Below are 16,325 nucleotides of genomic sequence, written 5' to 3'. Positions count from 1 at the left end.
TGTCATTGAAATCTTCATCACTACAGCATAGCATCCATTACCCCGTGTTCCTCTTTTTTAATATTTATGTTTATTTCCTGGCAGAAAACCTGGATGTTTTCCTGGCTACATCAGCTGTGTGCAGCTTAGTTCCAGCACAAATCTGCTGCTCCATAGTTCACGGTAACAGACTCACAGCTGGAGCACCGCGGTGTGTCCGGCAGATTTTCCTGCCTCCGTCAGTCTGTGGAGGAGGCGGAGAGGAGCCGCTGCTGTCCCGCTCTGCGGCCTGAGCTCGGCCGGAGGGACTCTGAGCTCCGGGTCTTTATGTTCAGAGTGTGGGACTCAGAGGGGGAGGTCACAGCAGACTTAGGAGACTATTATTTACTGTGGATGAAGCTTAGATACAGATTAAACACCGCTATTAAAAATACCACAAACTGGTTTCTCTCCTCTAATAGGAAGTAATTATTTATTACCCTGTTGGCCTTATTGATAAAGTCATATTATGGAATTGATTCCTATAGTAAGAGTCACCAAATAGAGTTAACTTTTGTCTGTACACCACAGATATTCTGAGTCAAAGTGCAGATGTTACAGATGTTATTCAGTCTCTGTATTTCTGTGTGAAACAGGGAGAATGGAGTTTTGTGTTCTATATTTTCTATTTTGGTTGTTTTGGACGAATCAAATCTTCAGCATTAAAGTTAATTTCAGTTTAAAGCCCATCCAGGGTTCACACTCTGCATTACGGCACAGAAATACACAACACTGGGTCAAAGTGACACTTCTGTTATATTACTACATTCCTGTATTTAAATATGACAAATACATTAATAAGTGATAATCAGGATTTTAATTCATTTATTTTAATGTCAGATGGAAGTGTCTGTGAAGATTTGAGTGACAGCTGTTTAAATGAGGTTTTAAGCTGATTTTAAGACAAAAATCTGAAATTTTTAACAATATTTTTGTTGATAGTAAAATGAGTTAGTGACATAGCATTTAAACCACTTTATTCTTCTCCCTCCTCTGTTTTCTGTTTTGTGCCCTGGAGAGCTTCTTTCTGCCTCTCCATCTTTACCTACCTGTCGTCAGATGACGGCACAAATAAAAACACAATCGAGCTCGTTCTCGAAAGCAGGCACTGGCGCGCCTTGTGTGTGTGTGTGTGTGTGTGTGTGTGTGTGTGTGTGTGTGTGTGTGTGTGTGTGTGTGTGTGTGTGTGTGTGTGTGTTAGGGATGCGCCAATCTGATATTCAGTATCGGTCCCATCCTGGCCTAAATTACTGGATCGGATATCGGAAAGAAATAAAAAATGTAATCCGATCGGATCCACATCAGCTGCATTACAGGGCTCCGTCTTCTTCTTCTTGTGGGTTTGCGGTTGACCAAACCAGCTTAGAGCTGCATTACGCCACCTACTGGAATGGAGTGGATCAGGAAACAACCCCCTCCAAAGCTCTCTGCGTGTTCGTGTGTTGTGCTCGCTGTGCTGAGAATTTCAGCTGTTATTTCTTTCTCTACTTCAGCTCCCGGACATACTGCTCGCGAGCGCCGCGTCCGGTACCGGAAGAACCCCTTCCCCGTCAAAATATTTTCGATACTTTAATCCCTGATTAGTGACTAAATATAGACCTGCAGTAGAAACGTATTTAGGAGAATGCTTGTGAATATAAAGCATTACAAGATTACGCTCACACAGCCCCCAGTTTTTCAACATAAACAATGATGACGCAACAGCAGCAGCTGATTTACTGCAGTCAGTCTGCGCAAGCGCAAAGAGGCGGAGCCGGTGAGCTCAGATGGAGCGGAAGAAAGTTTTCTCCCTGTAACCTCCATTAAACCTTTACTGGGAAACAGCTGGAGGTCCTTCATCAACCACCTGATCAGTAAGTGAAGAAAAGAGAACTTTGTAGCTGCTCCATCCACCCTGTTTTTTTCACACAGGGAAAAACTGCAGTACGGAAGTTAAAATATGCAGATGAGCTGTTAATATGAAAAAAGTATTTCTTATCCAGTTACTCAGGTAATTGATCGTATAATTGATTGAATACTCGATTACTAAATTAAGTGATAGTTGCAGCCCTACTGAAATTTACAACATACTATGAGCTAATGCATCAGGATTCAGGTGATAGAGCGATTGTTATAAGTAAAGTTGATTTATTAAGTGCTTTTCACAGACAAAAAGTCACAAAGTGCTGTACAATAATTAAAACACAATATCAAACAAACAGATAAAACACCATGTTAAAAAATAACATTACCATATTAAAAGAAAATGAATAAAAATAAAGTCAACAGAAAGCTGGTTAAACAGAAAAGTTTAAATGTTTTTTTAAGAGTCAGCTAAATGGAGCTGAGTGTTATTTGAGTGTTCCCTATATTTTTTTTAACTGTGTAATTTCCTTGTCACTAAAACTGATTCTAAAGTGTAGTTTCACTAACTTTTTTCCATTGTCTCTGGTGGAAGTGCAGAAACTCCTCCATTCTTCATCCCAACACTTAGAGGGATGTTAGAGAGACAGAAGCACCTTCACCTTCCCCCAAGAGCTCCTGGAGCTGAGAAAGCACCAGAACACCAAAGCTGTGTTTCCATTAGTACCTCCTCAGCACGGGTCAACACGAGTCCGCACGACTCGCCACATTGTGTTTTGTTTCCATTGTAATTGAGGACCACCTCGATGTGGGTGGAGTCGATATAGCAACACTGTGAGTAGTCTCATGATGTAATTTGTATGTGGCTCAAAACACAACACAACACAACAATGGATGAGATAGAGGCAAGCCAACACAGCTAAAGACAGTCTGATATCATCATCATCATCATGCGTAAGTCCCCTTTACAATGTTTTATTGGATGAAGGTTATCATTAATATACCACCGAACATGTTGGAATTCAGTTTTTTCAATTTCAATTCAATTTAAGTTATATAGCACCAAATCTGTAGGAGAAGAGCTTACAGCAGTCCAGAGAAAACCCAACGGTCAAAACGACAAAAGACATGCTGTGAAAGAGATTAATACTAATTATGATTAAATACAGAGTGAAGTATAAAAAGAGGAAAAAGGGTGAATGAAAAGAAACAGTGCATTATGGGAACCCCCCAGCAGACTAGGCCTATAGCAGCATAACTAAGGGAGGGTTCAGGTCACCTGATCCAGCCCTAACTATAAGCTTGATCATAAAGGAAAGTTTTAAGCCTAATCTTAAAAATAGAGAGGGTGTCTGTCTCCTGAATGGGGCTGATTTGCTGCCAAATGGCAGCCTCAGGAAACAGTAACATCCAAATGGTGTGCTAAAAGTGGTGTATTTGCTGCTTTCTGGGTCCAGCCTCAGCTGCCAGAAGCTGTGTGAAGCATCTAGTTTGCTAAAAACTAACATTTCACTCATTATTCTTCCCGTTTTGGGATCTGATCAATCATTGGGATCGAGGCAGACTCTGATGGCACCTGCATTTTTCTGGACACATGTGATGGAGTTGACCCAGTCTGTGGGTTCTTCCCCTCGCTCAGTGACACCCATATGAGTCATACTTTTCCAGCTATGTCCCATGTCCTCTGAAGACAGAAGTAAACTTCTCCAGTATGTCTGTGGTCCCCTCACACTGCTGCTGTTCCAGTCTTTGACCTTGTTGGACAGTGTTTATCTGTTAGATCCTCTTTACCAGACCGAGGTCTTCAGATGCTTTGTCTCCTAACAGTGATTCATGTCCATGAGGCACGAAGGTGAACAGCAGGTGATGCTGTTTGCCTTTAGCTGTCACCTTAAGTCTGCATCCACTCTTTGTGTGTATTGGCTGATTATTGTAAGCCTTCAGCGGTGTGACTTTCTCTGTCAATTTTCTGGGCTTCTCTGTCAGTACCTTGAAATCTTTCTGACTGATCAAACTTTGGCCCCTGTGTCAGTTTGAAATGTTACAATGGTCCCATTAAGCAGCAGGGGAGCGCTCCATTTATCATTAGATACTGAATTAACAGTCTGGCCTGTATCATCTACTCTTGAGGACTGCATGTTTTCAGTTTCATCGTGTGACTCCATCTCTATGCAAAATGTTTCACTCAGATTATCGCTGTCATCGGTGTCTTCCTGCACTGTGTGCACACCCTGTCCCTTCTTCTTTGACAGACACACTCTGACATAGTGGGTTTGTCCCTTACGTTTGGTACATGTGTTACCATAGGCAGGGCGCTGGCGTGGTCTGTGTTTCTCACCACATCTCTTGCAAGCGAACATCTCATCATCCGTTTTATTCCAGTTGTCACTGCTGTTAAATTTGCTCCGTTGCTTTCTTTTTACTGCCACAGCGTTCACACCTCATTGTCTTGGTAAGCTGCTCCTTGTGCAGGCTCTCTGAAAGCCAGTAGCTGTTGCCGTGCAAGCTCACTGGTATGACATATTTTTATAGACCTGTCTAACGTGAGGTCTGTCTCCCTCAGTAGTTTCTCCTGGAGCTTCTTCTCATTAGTCCAAATACTATTTGATCTCTTATCATGGAGTCTCTGAGATCACCAAAGTTACAAGACTGAGCTTTTATCGTGAGGTTGGTGAGAAAATTATCAAACGACTCATCCTGGTGCTGTAAGCATGAGCGAAACACGTACCTCTCGTACGTCTCATTTTTCTTTGATAAGCAGCTCTCATCAAATTTCTTCAAGACCTCATCAAACATGTCTTTGTTGTAGGGTTCAGCAAACACAAAACTGTTGATGACTTCTATTGCTTCTGGGCCGGCGACGGTGAGCAGCAAGGCGATCTTTCTTTCCTCTGCTCGCCGATGTACTCTGACTGCCGCCATGTACACCTGGAAATGCTGTTTGAAAGAGCTGGACCTGAGTAACAATAACCTGCAGAATTCAGGAGTGACGCTTCTGTCAGCAGGACTGGGAATATGGAGCCAGAACAGTGCCACTAAAAAACGAAACCAAAAAATGAACTGAAACTGAAAAATTAAACATCCACATTGAAATAAATGAAGTTAAAACAGTTTTTTTACACACACAAAAAAAGTTTTATTGAAAAATAACATATAAACCTTTAAGATCACAGCTTTAAGCAAAAAAAAAGTTTACACTATCTTTTTTTCGTTGACTGAGTTTTTTTTTTTACGCTTGTTTGACTTTTTTTTTCGCTTACGCTTTTTCTTTTCGGTTTCAATCCTCTGTCACTCTTTTGGCGTGGAGGGGAGGGGTTAATAGGCGGGGCCAGAGGGTCCGCAAATCCGCTGTAATTTGCATCTAATTTGCATCTAATTTGCATCCCGCTTCGGCTTGTCAGGACCGCTCCGAGCCTCGGTTAGCTAACGCAATGGCTGCCACGAGTTCGGGCGGAACTATTAAACCACAGGTAAGTCTCTTTCAATGGCCCATATTCTTGTCGTGTAAAACTCGACTGATTTTAACAAGTTTCCTTTCATCTAGCTTAGTTGCGTCCTAGTCTTACAGAGGCCTGTAAGACCGCGAGCGATTGTTGGCGAATGTGCTTGAGCTAGCTAACTCTCTTGTGTTGCCCCCAACCCTCAGAACTTAGAGGCCAGTGTGATTGCTGCTGCCCAAGGACCCAGTATAGCACATTAAGGAGCACAGGGGCCAGATTACTGCAGGTCGCTGCTGGGATTGCTAAAGCAGAGTGCCATGGCAGCCTCTCAACAACACACAGGGGTAAGCCATTTGTCTGCTGTTTATTCATACGCAGTAAATGTACACACTCTCTTTAAAGTACATACCCATGACATTCATAGTAATGTGTATGTGGAGGATGCCCTCCTTAATTAAAAGTTAAAGAAAGAATTTTGGGTTTTTTTCCATTAAAAAGTTGTACTGAGTATTGCAATCATTCACAATGTGTATTGTTTTGGTATATTTAACAGTATCATATTCATCTATTATGTCAAACAAGAGCACAGATGTGTATCTTCACATCATTAACATGCAGTATTTTGTTGCTTTTAGGCTCCTTTGCCTGGGAGACAGTTGATGCAGAGACTGCTCAGAAGGCTCCAGGAAGCTCTGCAACATCAGCCTTTGGATTTTGATTATTTACACTTTGTTTTGAGCCATGAAATGAGACTTATTCAGTCTTTTGCAGATGTGTTTGAACTGCCACAAGATGTTGTTCTTGCCTCATCTGATTTATTAAGACTTCTTCATTTGCAAGAACAGGAGAGAGCTCAAACTTCCACCAATATAGAGGTTCTTCACACTGTTACAGAACAATCAAAATTTATTTCTAGAGACTGTCTTGAATACCTCATCAACATGCAGCTGTCCATCCCCAGTATAGCCGAGCTGCTGGCTGTCAGCAAAAGAACAGTGTTTCGGCGGATGCGTGAGTTTGGACTGTCAGTGAAGAGATCATACAGTCGTCTCACAGATGAGGAGCTGGACAGCCTTGTTCATTCGGTTAAAATGAGGATGCCACAAATAGGCTATAGAGTGATGAAGGGAGAACTGCAAGCAATGGGACACCGTACCAGATGGGACCAGGTTTCAGCATCTCTGCACAGGGTGGATGCTGCAGGGATTCTAGAGAGAATGACTCATTTAGGCCGTGTTGCTAGAAGAACACACTCTGTCAAAGGTCCCACTCACTGTTCATGTGGATACACACCACAAACTTATCAGGTAACCTTTGTGTATAGTGTATGTTTATGTGCTATAATTTGTGTGTTTCATTACAGAAAGACCAATTACTAAAAATTGTAACAAACAAAAAACTTGTTGCGACCCATTTCATATCTTTTTCTACTGTCAACATGATCAAATAAAGGTGCTGATGGCTAGCATTACAGCTCTATTGAAGGGGGCACAGTTAATGCAGTTTATTTTATTGTGCTTTGAGCACCACACATTGAATACCTTTATTATATATAGTGTAACTAAAAGGCATTCATACAGTGTCCATGGATACATTGATCTACAGGCAAGGGAAAATATGAATTTTATTTTGGGGTAAACTAGTTTTAAAAAGTTGATGAGCTTTCTGAAAAGCTTTTGCTATTTTCAGATATGGCATTGTTTGCTGGGACTGACGGTTATTCACGAAAGGTAAACATTTTACATCTTTTCCCCCAAGTTTAGTATGCCTCATTCCATTCCATTTACATATATATTTTAACCTGATCCCATTACTTTTGGCATATTTGACTATGTATGTTACTATGCTCTAGATAATGTACCTGGGTGCTGCTAATAATAACAAAGCATCAACTGCACTTGGCTTCTTCATGAACTCTGTTGAAAAGTTTGGCTTTCCATTACGGTGAGACAGCTTTCTATTTTTATTTATTGACTAAAAGGATTTCCCTGTATCTCTATTTCTAATTTTATATTTCATCTCCCTTAGAGTTAGAGGAGACCAAGGAGTTGAAAATGTTGGTATTGCTCACTGTATGTTCACTGTTCGTGGCTGTGGAAAAGCAAGCTACATTTCAGGGAAAAGTGTGCATAATCAGAGGTTATGATTGAAATACTTGTAATTGTTTTCTATCAAAGATGGAGGAAATAATTAAATAGTCTTAAAATGTATTAATATACACTATTCAAATTATTTTTTACTTGTAGAGTTGAGCGCTTGTGGCGTGACGTGTGGATGGCAGTAACAAGTACTTATTACGAGCTGCTTCACAGTCTTGAAGAGCATGATCTACTCAATCCCTCGGACAGCCTACACTTGTTCTGTGCCCAGTACGTCTTTGTGCCACGCCTTCAAATGGACCTTGACCTCTTCACAGATGGCTGGGATAACCATCCCCTGCGTACTGAACAAAACCTGACTCCTAATCAGCTTTGGTCGATTGGACTTTTACAGAATCCTGTGCCAGCAGCAGAGAATCTAGAGGTAAATAAAAATCTAAAATGTACCAAGCTTTGTTCTCAGGCTCTGGAGTCAAAGATTCAAACATAGATGAACAAGTATTTGTATATACACCACTGCACATTCAGCATTGTGCATCTATAAATTATATACCATGAAACTGATTATCAGCTGTGCACTGCTTCATCAATGTATAGTAATGTGACTGAAATGTTTTACAACAAAATGTGCGTGTGCCTAATACAGGATTTGCATAATCATGGCATCGTGGACCCTGACAGTTTGGGAGGAGAGCCTGCTGTTGGAGTTGTTGTACCACCCATCCAGTGCCCCCTGGAGCCACATGGTATGGCTGGACTTAGAGAAGCTGTTGATCCTCTGAGTCCCTCTCAGGACAATGGAAAAGACCTTTACCTGGCTGCACTTACCTGTGCAACATTTCATTCATAAACTGAGCAGTATAACATAGATGCTGGCTATTAATGGTTTTTAAGGTTCAGTTAAAATTTTGAAGATTTAAAATGGATACTTCTTGCCTGGTCTTTTATAAATTAAAATGTCCATTATTAGAAAAAATGTTTTTCATTTTTAATGTTTTGCATAAATTCTGTCACTTATAATAAAGAGGGGATACCTTCTAGTTCTCTTAATATTGCATGTTTTTCAGTAACCAAATGTCATGTCACACAACTTCAAGCAATACTGATCGGTAAAACAAAAGTAAGTTTTAATTTTGGAATATTACTACAGGCACTAATGTAGTATGGCTATTGCTAAATTAAATAATGTTTAGTCCCCTTTATGATCACGTTAGGAAAGTAGTTATAATACATGTACTGATTAAAATGTCTGTGGAAAGAAAAATCAGCATTTTCTCTTTGGAAAGAAAAATCAAATGTGCATCACCATTTTTGAATTTGCTATTTAAATTTATTAAACAATAGTGTTATACATATAAACAACCACAATGAACCAAAAGAAGGCACCAGTATTAGGTATGTGAAATAATTTTTTTCTCAACATTCTTTAGAAAAGTTTGTATCATCTAATGACTGGCTGCCTGTAACAGGTGCAACATGAGTACAAATGAACCACCAGAGGCTTTAGATTCGACCGAAAGCTCCACCCATTCTGATTGCTGTTGTTATCACATCTCTCAGTATGTATTCATATGTGCCACAGGGAAAGTTACTGTATTTGTGCAAGCACTAACAAGAGGGTAGCAAATGTGGTGACCAGGATTTTTTTCCTTACACAGGTGGTCAAATCTGACATTTATTTTAAAATCTGCCCTCTCTGATGGAAGAAGGGGTTTGTGCCTTTGTCCAGTTAACCACTGCACGACTGTTGGGACAGACATTCTTGAGGGCTGATTTTGACTCCAGTGTCCTCCTTGATCTTCAGCTTGTAGCTCTTGTGGCACAGGCCCACATACCTCTTCAGCTTCCTCCTGATCTGGACCATGAAAAACAGGGCATATACCATTATGTTGAAGTCCAACTCTGCCCTCCATACCCAAACCCACTAAACCAATTCTGTGTAACTGTTATGCCCACAGACCTTTGGGTCTCTTGTTTAAGGAGGGCTGTACTTCTCTAAGTTCCAAGTCTGACTGCCACAGCTGAACAGCAGGCTGCTTGTTGGTGAACATCTCGCCTAAGCAGCAAGTCCTCATTGCCATTTGGCCACTGCGCCCCATAATGTGTGGTTGCAGGATTAACACTAGCCAGCATTTTTAATTAGGTGAGGGAGACTTTGATACAGGGACAGAAACAGCTGTCCTTCATGAAGAAGTCCAAAGGTAAGTGGATTGAAGGAATAACTATTGACTTTTTTAGGATAATGAGGAATTGATTGTAATCTCCAAAAACCATAATAAAACTAAGCAGGGAGCACGTGTTATCAGTTTTCTCCCCCAGGCTCCTTTTCTACTGTTATAATATTAAAATAACAAAAAATGCCCTGATAAATGAGTCAAAGTTTGACTGGCACTGTATTTCATGGAATTATTTATTTGTTAATATTGATACTAAGACAACTAGCTGATAAAAAAAAAGATAATCACAAAAAACTGATTTGAGATTTCTTTTTCCAATGCAACAGCAAATTTTTTGGAGCACAAGCATAACAGTCACACTGAAAGCCTCAACATAGAAATAACTGAAAAAGTCCACAATGAAATGTTCTAGGTCAAAATCTTAACACATTTGACCATAAAGCAAGACTATGGACTATTAAAAATACTAAAAACCTTTGTTTTGATGCCATTCCTGTAATTTTATTTTCAATTAAAATAAGTAAAATCAAGTGTTAAGACCATTTTTATGGCCCCCAAATTTTGTGGCTAGTACTCAGATCAATGACAAGTTGAGTGTGAAACCTGGGATTTCAAGGTCTTGCAGGAAGTCCTGGAGGAAGTTGATGATGGCATTCTCTCTGTCATGCCTTTGGCTTCCCCTCTCACTGAGTTCAGGAATTAGGATAGCCATTATATAATCAGCATCCGGCTAAAGATAGAGACCAAAAAAAAAAAAAAAACACACAAAAGCAAAAAGTTTAACAAGTGGTTTTCATTTTCCTTTTTTTTAATTAAAAAAAAAAAAGAAAACAATTTAGAGATTTTTGTGTGTTTCTGAAACAATTTAAGCAAAATGATGAAAGAATAGTCACAAAAAAATGATTCTCATTCAGCTATGTCATGATATCATATGTTGTTTCAAAAAGTCAAGTTACTGCCACAAGATAAAGAAACATCAAGCACTCTTATTGTATCATCATCCTCTTTAGGAACAAACAGCTCTGAGCAGAGATTTTGGTGCCTTCTAATCAGCTCCACAAGGTTGTAGACCTTCATGCCATTTCTTATTTGCTGCAGCACAGGAGTTAGCCGCACTATGGCATGAAGAACAATGGCTCTGGAAAAGAAAAGAGTTTCTAATGATTGGACAAAGACCAAAGAGAGAAATGCAGAATGAAGGATTTTGCAACTTTAAAATAGGAAGGAATATTTCCATGACTTCACACCATTTCATTATTATAGTAAACTGTTATGTGTATTTGTAAACGGGAACAAATGTGGCCTTGACCTTGTTATTGCCCACACTTTGCATGAAGACTCAAGTGTCCATTGTATACAAGTTTCATCAAAATCTGACAAATAAATAAGAGTAGCAGCACTTCTTATGAAGTGTGGATGGACCAATCTGTCTTTTGGCCAGATGAGATGAGAAAGTTGAAAATAGAAAAAAGAAAAAAACAAACAAACATCTATACAACTTATGAAAGCATTTTATGAAACCATGCTACCTTATGATACTGTCCTTTCTGTCAGACGTCAGCAGCCCTGTGGAACCACAATTCACTATTTCTTCTGTGAGCTCTGTCACATCACTTGCTGCCTCCACCTAAAATGACCACAGACAACAAAACAAACAAAACAAAAAAAACCACAATACCACACAACAATAATATACTTAGAAAAGATTTCAGATCAACTCACCCTTTTGATCAGTAAAGCAGAGTCAAGATCATCCACATCATCTTTGTTCACCTTCAGACTGTCAAAGTCCCCTGATGCAAGAAACTGATAACAGCAGTTTGTGAGGACGCGTGGTGGTGGAGCTCCCTGAGCAAGGCTGACAGAAAACACTTCTCCTGCAGTCCTACATGTCATCAGCACACCAAAAACATTGTAAATGTGATTTTACACTGATAAAGTGCACACTTTGGGACCTTTCTGAAAAAAAATACAGACCTGTAGTAACCATTTTCTAGGTCACTAATGGAGTAGATGGGACTCTTTCCTTTCTTGCCACTGCCCTCAAACAGTCTCCTCTCAATGCCATGCATCATTTCTAATTAAAATACATGACAATATGCTACAGCAAGTTAATGATATCAATGGATAAAATTCAGTAGTCTTTGGCACCTGAGAAACTACTGCATGACATTACCGGTCAAAAACTCTTTGCTCAGTGCACCAGTATCAATTCCTGCCTCTCCAATAAAGGTGACATGCAGTTTGTTGAGAGGGGAGCCCTTCTTCTGTCTTTGCCACTGAATGAAGCCTCTCTGAACAACATCATCCCTGGTGATGCAGATCTTAAAGTCTTTGCTTTTATCTACTTGACTTGCAAGCCACTGGAGGACATCACTTTCACTATTAAAAACAGCAACTGAAAACAGTTACCTAACTTACATGCAAATGATATTACAATGAAATGGAACATGTTAAACAATCAACAAAATCACCTCGATAAATCAGCCAAACTTCTCTCATCTTCTTCCTCATCTATCATTTTGTTCTCAGGATCAATCCTGGGACCAGAGTCAGTACGCCAATGAAGACATCCTCCATCCTCGAGCCTGAGAATGTACAATAATATCAGATTAATATCTAAAATGCAGGACAAACAGAAACAGTAAGGTTTCAGCAAACAAACAAAAAATGCTGGATACCATAAAAACAAATATTCAAGATCCTTGACTGAATTTTTTTTTCATTTTTAACATATTCCATTTTCATAATTACTTGTTCAAGTTAAATAGACATTGCTACATCAACAAAGGGACACATTCTTAATTAACAAAGACAGTAACTGAGATGCTGAAAACTGGTTAAAAATTACACAACCTTTCTCCACACAGGCTTGCATGCTGAGCAATTTCACTTGCTGGGAAACAGCAAAGACATATTGGGCATTCCTTTATGTCCTGCGAAAAATGTATGGTGTATAGGTGAATAGCAAATAATATGAAATAAAATTTTGTTAGATGTTAGATTCAACTCATTGTCATTGTGCACACAACGAAATGATCGTTCCAGATCACTCATCCAGAGACGAACATCTGCGGTCATGCAGCCAGAGACCAGCGCTAAAAATTTTTATTTTATATATATATATATATATATATATATATATATATATATATATATATATATATATATATATATATATATATATATATATATATATATATAAATAACTGTGGGGTAAGTTAAGCATTGTACCTGTGTCAGATCAACGAGATGACTGGAGCTTTTGTACAAGTTGACAGGTGATGAATTTGTAACAGACATAACCTGGAACTCACCCTGCCAGTTTGTGTGAGAGGGATGTCAATATTCTGTACTTTGAGAATTTCATATATTGATAATTTTTACAAAATCAAATCACAATTAAAAACAGAATTTAAAAAAGGTTTGTTAGTAGTGACACAAATATTTTAATAGGCATGTATTAACAGCTACAAAGCAGTGTAGCAGTATCACTTGTTACACTAAATTTACACATCTGTAACAATTTATACTATATTGTTTAATTCAATTATTCAATTTACCTCCTCATCACTTGTAGACTGAGTCTCTGTACAACCCTCAATGTGCAATGCTAGAATATGCAGAGGCATAGTCTTTTTGCACACTTGACATGCTGCCCTTGGCATTTTTTTAAATTCAGCTGCATCAGATGGCAGTGGAGTTAGGTCAAGGTCATTCTGCAGTGGGGCAATGTATAAGAGGGTCTTCCCAGCACTGGAAACACTGCCAATGAATCTGCCTGTATAACCATCAACATCAGGTGGAATTGCAACCAGTTTTCTTTTACCAGGACCACCTGTTGTATACAGACAAGAATAGAAAAGGTTTGTAACTGTAATATTTTAGCACCATTAAAACAGAAGTTAGGTATGTAAATGCTATGATATAGACCTGTAGACTTGTACAACAACCACCCATCCACCCCTTCCATTTTTGGATATTCTTCATTGATAATGTCATTTACCTAAAATAATTAAGTGTACGGGAAAGGAAAGGTTAAACAGTATTAAAACAAATACAAAGTAGTATACGCACTGTATTGTAATATGAATTATCATAATTTCATGCATTTGTTAGATAATTGCTCCATAAATTATTAATTTCTTACCATTGTATGATTCATATCATCTGCCAAGGTGAGGGATCGCTTTCCCAAACCTGCTTGGGTCAACTCCAACTCTTCAGTAGCAGAGGGAGTGCTGGTACAGCCCTGTTCACTAAATATACGTACACAATGAATGGCTTACAGGTCTTAGCCTTCCCTGGAGCAGGTTGTAAAAGCGTTTTTTTCCTTTTCTTTTGACATAGAAGCCTGGAAATGACCTGCATGTGAGAAGTAAACATTAATGTATAAACTGCCCCCCGCCCACACTTTCCTATGAAACAGGTAATGTAGAAAAAGAACTAGATACCAAACCTTGACATCTCCTCTAGAACTGCTGGCTTTGGTGCTTGTGCTCGCCCATCTCTCTGTTCATTAGTGGGCACTGAACTCTGCAGTACTGGAGGGGTGTTTGATTGCTGAATATTGTGCTGTAGCACATTAATCAGACCTTGGGCAGCAGCAATCACACTGGCCTCTAAGTTCTGAGGGTTGGGGGCAACACAAGAGAGTTAGCTAGCTCAAGCACATTCGCCAACAATCGCTCGCGGTCTTACAGGCCTCTGTAAGACTAGGACGCAACTAAGCTAGATGAAAGGAAACTTGTTAAAATCAGTCGAGTTTTACACGACAAGAATATGGGCCATTGAAAGAGACTTACCTGTGGTTTAATAGTTCCGCCCGAACTCGTGGCAGCCATTGCGTTAGCTAACCGAGGCTCGGAGCGGTCCTGACAAGCCGAAGCGGGATGCAAATTAGATGCAAATTAGATGCAAATTACAGCGGATTTGCGGACCCTCTGGCCCCGCCTATTAACCCCTCCCCTCCACGCCAAAAGAGTGACAGAGGATTGAAACCGAAAAGAAAAAGCGTAAGCGAAAAAAAAAGTCAAACAAGCGTAAAAAAAAAACTCAGTCAACGAAAAAAAGATAGTGTAAACTTTTTTTTTGCTTAAAGCTGTGATCTTAAAGGTTTATATGTTATTTTTCAATAAAACTTTTTTTTTTGTGTGTAAAAAAACTGTTTTAACTTCATTTATTTCAATGTGGATGTTTAATTTTTCAGTTTCAGTTCATTTTTTGGTTTCGTTTTTTAGTGGCACTGTTCTGGCTCCATAGTAGCTCTCCTTTGATTCTGAATTGAATAACAAATTGAGAACATAGATGGGGGAACAGCTTGAATAGCTGCTGATATTTATAAACCCAAATCCAAACAATGTGGTGCTATCATTGTCCTAGGTTTTTATTTTTTCTTTAACCTGGTGTTTTTGAGTAGTGAACTTTCTGCTTCTGTTTCATTATTCTTTGTGGATTCTTAGTTTGCTTTTGATGTATTATTCAGGAACCTTTGTTTCATTGCGTTTGTAAGTTTATTTTTGTTATTTATCATAATCCTGCAGTGTGAGTTGTAATAGTTTTGCTCTCTAGTTTATGTTTATGGTTATAGTTTAATATTGGATCCCTTCTTTCAGTTTGTTCTGCCTCCCGTATGTTCCTTGTGTCTCATTAAGTCTCTTTCTCTCTGTGTCAGGTTCTCATGTTCTGATTTTCCTGTTTTATTTTGATAGTCTCTTGTCTTGTGTGCATCTGGTTTCGTTTTGTTTCCCTTGTCTTGTTATTTCTGATTAGTTTCACCTGTGTACCCTTGTGTTTCCCTGATTACCTCATATGTTTATTTAAAGCCTCAAATTTCCTAGCTCATTATCTTGTCTTAATGTTTGTGTGCCTGAGTTTCACGTGTGTCAATTCGTTTGGATTTATGGACTGTTTTTTGTCTTCTTTTGGATTGCCTGCATGAATCCAAATGAATAGACATACCTAGGCAGTACAGTTACCATATCTGGAGGAACCAATGAAGCCATCAAAGCCAGGAAACAGAAAGCGCAGTAGGCATTTGGAATATTAATACCTATATGGAAGAGCAAGGCACAGAGATTAAACACCAAACTCAGGATATTTTATATCAATGTAAAGTTAATACTGCTATATGGATCTGAAACCTGGAGAGAAACATCTCCTCCCTTAATGTCATCCAATCGTTTGTTAATAGATGTTTGAGACTAATTTTAGGAATAAGATGGCCCAACTAACCAATGATGATTTATTGCAAAGGGTTAGAATTAGGCGCTGGAAATGGATAGGAGATACAGTCCAAAAAGAGCAGAACAGCATCGGCCAATCATTGGAATGGAACCCTCAGGGTCAAGCAGACAAGAAAGCTCTGCAGAGAGTAACCAGGACAGCAGAAAAAGTAATTGGTAGCCCTCTGCCCACCCTAGTAGACATCGCTAGCTCCCGCAGGCATTGCTGAGCCAGGAAAATTTCCATAGACACCACTCACCTTGGACATGTACTGTTCAATCATCTGCCATCGGGCAAACGGTTCAGGTCCCAGAAATGCAGAAGAGGCTGAAAAACCTGTTTTTATCCATGGGCTGTCAGACTCCTAAACACATCACATTAACTCACTAGCTGAACTGTACAAATGCCTTTCCCCTCACCAATTAACCCATGTGCAATACAAGTGCATTATTTATTAATAGATTTTTATATAACAGGTCCAATCCCTGAGAATATGTGGAGTCAAAATATACTTGCTGTGTGAA

The 16,325-nt window shown here is 39.3% G+C and overlaps 2 protein-coding genes and 1 pseudogene across 9 annotated transcripts; 1 reads left to right on the top strand and 2 right to left on the bottom strand.

Moving 5' to 3' along the window:
• LOC115791158 (NACHT, LRR and PYD domains-containing protein 12-like) overlaps nucleotides 1–16,325 on the bottom strand; it is a 1,329,445-nt pseudogene that overhangs the window by 1,022,000 nt on the left and 291,120 nt on the right.
• Nucleotides 4,674–9,193, top strand: LOC115791584 (uncharacterized). Of its 2 annotated transcripts, XM_030745707.1 has the most exons (9): nucleotides 4,674–5,330; nucleotides 5,507–5,644; nucleotides 5,936–6,607; nucleotides 6,990–7,030; nucleotides 7,153–7,244; nucleotides 7,329–7,439; nucleotides 7,547–7,823; nucleotides 8,046–8,250; nucleotides 9,169–9,193. In XM_030745707.1, exons 3-8 carry the CDS (start codon nucleotides 6,580–6,582, stop codon nucleotides 8,247–8,249), a joined length of 753 nt encoding a protein of 250 aa, XP_030601567.1. In that variant the 5' UTR covers nucleotides 4,674–5,330; nucleotides 5,507–5,644; nucleotides 5,936–6,579; the 3' UTR covers nucleotide 8,250; nucleotides 9,169–9,193. The 2 variants fall into 2 exon arrangements, 1 of the variants encoding a protein (XP_030601567.1); XR_004020964.1 differs by lacking the exons at nucleotides 7,329–7,439; nucleotides 9,169–9,193 and having other exon boundaries at nucleotides 4,681–5,330; nucleotides 7,717–7,823; nucleotides 8,046–8,409.
• LOC115791236 (uncharacterized) lies at nucleotides 8,783–14,677 on the bottom strand. Of its 7 annotated transcripts, none has more exons than XM_030745409.1 (15): nucleotides 14,382–14,677; nucleotides 14,036–14,205; nucleotides 13,727–13,941; nucleotides 13,510–13,582; nucleotides 13,140–13,414; nucleotides 12,811–12,894; nucleotides 12,433–12,512; nucleotides 12,051–12,164; nucleotides 11,753–11,958; nucleotides 11,554–11,653; nucleotides 11,350–11,461; nucleotides 11,106–11,203; nucleotides 10,561–10,714; nucleotides 10,180–10,306; nucleotides 8,783–9,254 (listed from the first exon to the last, which is right to left on the bottom strand). In XM_030745409.1, the coding sequence occupies exons 3-15, from the start codon at nucleotides 13,739–13,741 to the stop codon at nucleotides 8,956–8,958; spliced, it is 1,737 nt and encodes a 578-aa protein (XP_030601269.1). In that variant the 5' UTR covers nucleotides 13,742–13,941; nucleotides 14,036–14,205; nucleotides 14,382–14,677; the 3' UTR covers nucleotides 8,783–8,955. The 7 variants fall into 7 exon arrangements, 5 of the variants coding, with proteins under 5 accessions (XP_030601269.1, XP_030601261.1, XP_030601277.1 ...); XM_030745401.1 differs by having other exon boundaries at nucleotides 8,784–9,254; nucleotides 11,299–11,461; XM_030745417.1 differs by having other exon boundaries at nucleotides 8,784–9,254; nucleotides 10,648–10,714; nucleotides 11,299–11,461.

Source organism: Archocentrus centrarchus, chromosome 2 (genome assembly GCF_007364275.1).
Source record: "Archocentrus centrarchus isolate MPI-CPG fArcCen1 chromosome 2, fArcCen1, whole genome shotgun sequence".
Lineage (NCBI taxonomy): Eukaryota > Metazoa > Chordata > Actinopteri > Cichliformes > Cichlidae > Archocentrus > Archocentrus centrarchus.
The sequence above is the reverse complement of the archived record's forward strand: the minus strand, read 5'-3'. Positions and strand labels throughout refer to the sequence as shown.